The 6,720-nt window shown below is 35.5% G+C and overlaps 1 protein-coding gene across 1 annotated transcript in view; it reads right to left on the bottom strand.

Moving 5' to 3' along the window:
• SLC25A46 (solute carrier family 25, member 46) overlaps nucleotides 1–6,720 on the bottom strand; it is a 53,560-nt gene that overhangs the window by 36,618 nt on the left and 10,222 nt on the right. Inside the window, exons 2-3 of the mRNA XM_006876758.1 lie at nucleotides 3,498–3,540; nucleotides 2,602–2,659 (exon numbers count right to left, since the gene is read on the bottom strand). Coding sequence (XP_006876820.1) covers nucleotides 2,602–2,659; nucleotides 3,498–3,540 — 101 coding nt within the window. The remainder of the gene's footprint in view (nucleotides 1–2,601; nucleotides 2,660–3,497; nucleotides 3,541–6,720) is intronic.

Genomic DNA, 6,720 nt, shown 5'->3' with positions numbered 1-6,720 from the left:
GCCTACTATTGTAAAATAGACACTTGAGTGGTATAGAAAGGAATGTTGGGAAACATGATTAGAGAAAACTTGTAAGCCCGCCTTCAGCCTATAACTGATTGGAATACCTAAAACGGGTTATACAACTTGCTCAGTGAAATAGTCCTCGTGCATAGCCTTTACAGAGTATAGGACCTTAGGTGGAATCCTGAGTCCCATCCACAACCTTGTGAGGTGAGACATTTCCACTAGAAAAGACAAGCAGACTAGAACAGCTACAGTGACTGAAGATACATCTTCATGATGAACCTTACCTATACTCAGAGCGATAGTTACTCTAAATACCAACAAAGAGGGAAAGAGTCTTCAAATCAAGTATCAATGCTATCTGCTCTGTACACTGGGTAGACAGGGATGGGCAACTTAGACACTGGCTACCTAAAATGAGGGGGCAATAAAGGCTTACAAGGTTTCAAGAGGGAGTTTAGTTTAAGAGTATGTGAGAAAGAAAGAGTCCTCACTGAATAGCTGTCATCTTGTCTAGATGGGTCTGGAGAAAAAGAGATGGGGATAAGATTCGTAAGATTCAATAGTGAATAACTGTTATCATGACTAACCACGACTGTCACAATTGTAAAGATGGAAGTTTTGTAACAAAAAAAGGGGAGTAGTTAATCTTACAGTCCAGAAACAGAGAACCGCAGGACCATCAAGAGAGGAACGCACAAGCAGAATGTGGGACCTTATCCAGAGAAGCAGCAGCGCCGGAGATGGAGGCAGAGATGGGGACACGGAGAGGGGGAACAGCTGAGGACTCTAGATTCATGGACTAAGAAGAGAAGGACCAAGAGCTGGTGGCCAGTAGCCAACTTGCAGAATGTGCCTTTGGAAATGTAAATTATTATATATGCCTGAGTGTTTTTTTGTTTGTTTGTTTGTGTGTTTTTTAAAAAAGCTAAAGTGGATAGAGAAATACTGTTAACTGATGGAACATGGAGGGGATTATAAATAATGTAATGAAACAAGGTATATGATTTGTTGAATGTAAATTTGATGATATGCCCTGTAAACTTTCACTCAATCCCCAATAAAAATCTTTAAAAAAAAAGGTAAAAAACAAAAGGTGAACTGTGAAATATGTCAAGGGGTAGAAACAATCTTAATGATCTGAAATAATATAGTAGAAAGTACTACAATGTATTATACATTCTAAAAGTATTATCTAAAAAAAAAAATGGTTTTTTTTTGTGTGTGTGTGTTGTTGTTACTCCAATCAATATAAAGTAAATAAAAATCCTCACCACTGGACCAAGACGTAACATCATGATAAATACAGGAAAGATTGAAGTTGTCAAAGACTTCACTTTGCTTAGATCAACTATCAAGACTCACAGAAGCAACAGTCAAAAGATTAAAATGACATATTGCATGAAGCAAATCTGCCAAATAAGACCTCTTTAAAGTGTTCAAGACCAAAGATGTCAGCTTGAGGACTAAGATGTGCCTGACTCAAGCTCGGGTATTTTCAAAAACCTCACATGTATGTGAAAGCTGGACAGTGAATAAGGAAGACCGTAAAAGAATTAATGCATTTGAGTTATGGTGTTGGATAAGAGTATTAAAAGCACCATGCATCGCTAAAAGAACAAACATCTGTATTGGAAGAAGTACAGACAGAATGCTCCTTTGGAAGCCAGATGGCAAGACTCCGTGTCTCATACTTCAGACACATTATCAGGAAGGACCAGTCCCTGGAGAAGGACATCATGCTTGGTAAAGTGGAAGGTCAGTGAAAAGAGAATGATCCCCAATGAGATGTACTGGCACAATGGCAGCAGCAATGGGCTCAATAATAACAATTGCAAGGTAGGTGCAGGACCCGGAAATGTTTCGTTCTGCTATTTTTAAGGTAGCTTTGAGTTGGAAGCAACTGGATGGCACCTAACAACATGTGTCTATACACTGGATCTCAACATAAAACATGTCTGAAATAATGTGTACTGTCCATGCTATTTAAATAGTTATTTCTCTATATGTACCTAGTTTTTGGCCCAAAGCATAATCAACCAGTTAAGTATATAATGATTTGTTTCTTTTCTAACAGCAAACAAACTTACTTTGTTCAACAGCTTAGTTATATTTTGCAGCATTTGCCATAGAGTTGTCCACTAATCTTTGAAGACCTTTAGGGGAGTCACAAGTTAAAAAGTATTATTTTAAAAATAATTTTAAGGAACCATTTGTCTTTTAATTGTGTTGACGTTTTCAATGATGGTGTAAAAAGAAAAAAAAAAAAAATCTCTGCTGTTGAGTCAAAAATTGCTGACTCCCTAGCACAAACCAAGTCAGAACAAACACTGCATTTCATGGTCTTACACCATTGTTTTGAACTCTATTCTTCAAATCAGGGTTGACTGTTGTTTTAGAACATTAAAGAAATAGCATCTGTAATCCCAAATATATTATGGTTACCAGGAGCTGGAGAGATGCGGAGAAGGGAAACCACTGTTAATGAAGTAGTGAGTTTTGTTTATAGCCATGGGAAATTTGACATCAATTAAGGATAACAGTTACAGAACCAACTGATATAACTCATTAAAAAAAGGAAATGAATTCGTTTACCTGACATTGGCGGCGTAGAACAATGCAAGGGTGGGCCAGCACATTTTCTGTAAAGAGACTATATAAAAGCCATCATTTATATAAACAAATACATATATAAATACATTTTCAAAAATACTACCTAATGTTTCAAATATCTCTTTTGAAAGCATTCTTCAGAAAATAATTATGGAAGTATAGCCACAGGCTTAAAATACTAATCGTGACAAATACACATACACCCATTTACTTAAACATTAACAATATATCAAATGAACAAAAGTTACTTTAAATCTAAACACTAAGGCTAAATAAAAAATAACTTTTGCAGAAGGGCAAACTTTAATATGCAAACTTTGTTTCTATTGACATTAACATCTTAAAGTTTAACTATGATTAAACATTGAAAATAAGGCCTTTTGTTTTTCTTGATTAAAATGTTCAAAACAATGAAGGTAATAATGGCATGAAATGTAAGCCTTGCATAAGTTCAATGTTTCTGAAATGGATTCACTAAAGATTACAATAATCAAAACTGAAGACTTTTCTTACACAAAATATTGATTAGAAAAAATTTTAAAACACTGATCATCAATAACTGATTGTGAACAAAACCTAGATTCTGTGCTGCTATTTTGTTAGAATTCAAATTGTTATAACATTTGATTTCATTCTTGGGACAGATCCAAGGAAGTCGTTACATTATTACACAATTACTTTGTGATTATAAAATTAACTGGCTAGTATATTATTGCTACAAACAAACAAAACCCCTGCAAGTTAAAGATTTTATATAGTGCTAATTGTCTTAAAAAATAATATTTAATCTGTTGCTGTAACGAATCAACCTAAAGAAAGCAATACTGACAATTTATTATAAATTAATTCAATAAAGGCAGATTTAGATAAAACATTACCTTGCAAGTCCAATACCGAATCCAGCAAATCTATTTAACTGTTCTACAATAGAAGGAATAGAATTATTTACAACCAATACTTTAGTTTACTATAAAACCTATAAACTTCATTTCTTTTAATAAGACTGTTCATTTGTGTTCCAGGTACCAAAGACAAATTCTGTTAGGAGCCAAGAAGGTCAGTATGAACTCTGTCAGGGTTTGTGGTAAACTGCAAAGTGTAGACTTCCTACAGACACAACAGCTTTTAGTTCTAATACAATACCATGTAGGTAAGATTATAGGTCCAGGGTTTATAAGCTGTGATTTTTGTAAAAATCCGATTGTTGTTGTTTTTATGTGCCATGGAGTCGGTTCCAAATCATAGCGACCCTGTACAGTGTTTCCAAGGCTGTAAATCTTTACGGGAGCAGAAAGCCTCATCTTTCTGCCGCGGAACAGCTGGTAGTTTCAAACTGCTGACCTTAAGGTTAACTACTATGCACGCTACCAGAACTCCTTAAAAAAATCTGATTATTTATATAAAATCTTCCAATTTTTAAATAGTGACAATAATTTTATAGAAAATTTAAATACTGTGTGAGTTAAACTACATAATATTCTGTAGGTTAAATATTAGCGCTACCAGTTTCTAATTTCTGACTGTACGTAATTGAAATTTTTTCCTATGGAAGGCTCTGATTGATATCAACACCAACTTTATAACCCATGTCATAAAATTAGTTATTCACTGCTATTGGTGGGAAGCACCAATGTTAAACTAATACTCACTAGTAAAATGCCTCCAAATTATTAACTTTGAAATGTATACTTTGGGTCATAAAAACGAGCAAATATGACTTTCTTCTTCCCTATATCGTTAAGTTTTATTTTATTTCTAAAGTTTTAAAATGTTTAATAGCTGTTTAATTAAGTCTCTGTGATAAGTTACAGGATACATAATAGGAAGCTTCAAAAAAGTTCATGGAATAAAGGAAACTAAAAGAAACTGGAATTTTCCACTAACTTTTTGAAGTCCTTTTATACATGCTACTACTGATGGCGTATCTATGTTGTTGTTGTTAGGTGCCATCAAGTCAGTACTGACTCTTAGTGACCTTATGCACAGCAGAACGAAACACTGCTCTATCCTGGGCCAGCCTCACTACTGTTGCCACACTTGAATCCCATCGATGCTGCCACTTGGCCAATCCATCTCGTTGGAGGTCTTCCTCTTTTTCTCTGACCCTCAACCTTACCAAACAGATGTCCTTCTCCAGTGACTGGTCCTTCCTGACAATATGTCTGAAGTATGAGCCATGAAGTTTGACCATCTTGGCCTCCAAGGAGCACTCTGGCTGCACTTCTTCCAAAATGGATCTAATGGTTCTTTTGGCAGCCTGTGGTACTTTCAATATTGTTGTTAAGTGCCGCTGAGTCGATTCCAACCCATATCGACCATGTATCGCGTTTCCAAGGAGCAGCTTTGGTGAGCTTGAGCCACTGAACTTGCAGTACAAACGACTTTGCAGTCTGATGCATTAGCCCACAGTGCCACACCAGGACTCCACTTTCAATACTGCATTACTGATACTGTTTACAGGCGGAAACAATTCTATGCATATGTCTAAATGGAAAAATCTTTACAAAACCAAAACTAAAACCAAACCCACTGCTGTCCAGTTGCTTCCAACATACGGCGAGTCTTTATGAAGGTAGAAGTGGTCCGTTGAAATTTCTAACAATGTAAATCTTTCCGGAAGCAGACTGCCTCATCTTTCTCCCAAAGAACAGCTGGTGGGTTTAGCCACCAACCTTGTGGTTCGCTGTCCAGTGTTGAACCTACTGTACAATTATAATGGTGAAACAGCACAGCCTCAGAATAAATGAATTATCCCTTATGAATACTTGGGATAATTAATTCATTTCTTTGTTTCTGCTCCTTGAAATAAAGTAAAGCCTTCACTATTCCCTTAGTCAGAACAAGACCATGTAACTATGGCCCTGGAAAACTATTTGATTCATCCTTACCTGGACAAACATACAAGCTAGATTTGTTGTTGTTGTTAAGTGCCATTGAGTCAGTTCTGACTCAAAGAAACCCTGTATAGGGTTTCCAAAGAGCAGCTGGTGGGTTTGAACTGTCAACCTTGCAGTTCAAACTAACCTTGCAATCCAGTGCATTATCCTGCTGCACCACACAAGCTAGATAGGAAGGTGCTTTTGACCAGGTAGGGTGCTTTTCTCCTTCTCAGCTTTTCCCTTTTTGTGTGTAAAGAACTATTAATAGAAAATACCACTGGTATTACTATTATTAGTAATTTTTACTACTATTATTAAGAAGATTACTATTATTAACATGATAGTCTCCCAGGCTTCTATCCTCCGTGCAAATTTACATGTACTAACTGCTGCAAATATAACAAGATGCTGTTTTTACTAACAAATTTCTCCTCATTGCAACCATTAGAACATAACTTTTAAGATGATGAAAATGTAAACATTGTAGCCTAAGAAGATAAATGTGTAACAATTGTATATGCACCTTGAACAATTTATCATTTACAAAAGATGTTCAGTACTCTCTTGGGATGCGTATGACACAAAGAAATGAACTTCAGATAAAAGCCAAAAAATGCTAATTGTATGAGACATGTATCAACCTCATTTGCTCACTGTACGATCTTTAAAGTCTATTCCTTCCAGTTAACCTAAATTGAATAAATATTATTTTCTTTCCAAATAAAAAATAAGGAAATGAGAATGCAGGTGTCAAAAATACAGTTAATAGTTTATATTGTTGTTGTTGTTGTTGTTAAGTGCCATCGAGTCGGGTCCGACCCATAGCGACCCTGTACAGGGTTTCCGAGGGTTATTAACCTATTATTCTAATAAGTCCAGGAAAGTAGAAGAGGCTGCCATTACTCCCACTTTATGAATATAAAAGATGTTACAATTAAAACACAATAATGATATCTTTATGTTGAAACTGCATCAGAGTTTCTAACGCGTTAGTTGAGTTTGTAGGTCAGAAAGAAAAAAAGGAAAATAAAGGTGCAGCTTGGGAATCCAGAAAAAAACAGGCATAACAATTCCTGTAATTAAAAAAGAAAGGAATTGAAGATGCTTTAGCCTACTATATGCCCTATATTTTATCAGCACTTATTCAGCACTCAAAAAAAAAAAAAAAAAAAAAAAAACCTCGAGTTAAAGTACTAACATCGAAAGAGAAATTTGACCACTC

The sequence above is a fragment of the Chrysochloris asiatica genome, unplaced genomic scaffold (genome assembly GCF_000296735.1).
Source record: "Chrysochloris asiatica unplaced genomic scaffold, ChrAsi1.0 scaffold00411, whole genome shotgun sequence".
Taxonomy (NCBI): Eukaryota; Metazoa; Chordata; class Mammalia; order Afrosoricida; family Chrysochloridae; genus Chrysochloris; species Chrysochloris asiatica.
Note: the sequence above shows the minus strand (reverse complement) of the source record. Positions and strands in the feature narration are given on the sequence as shown.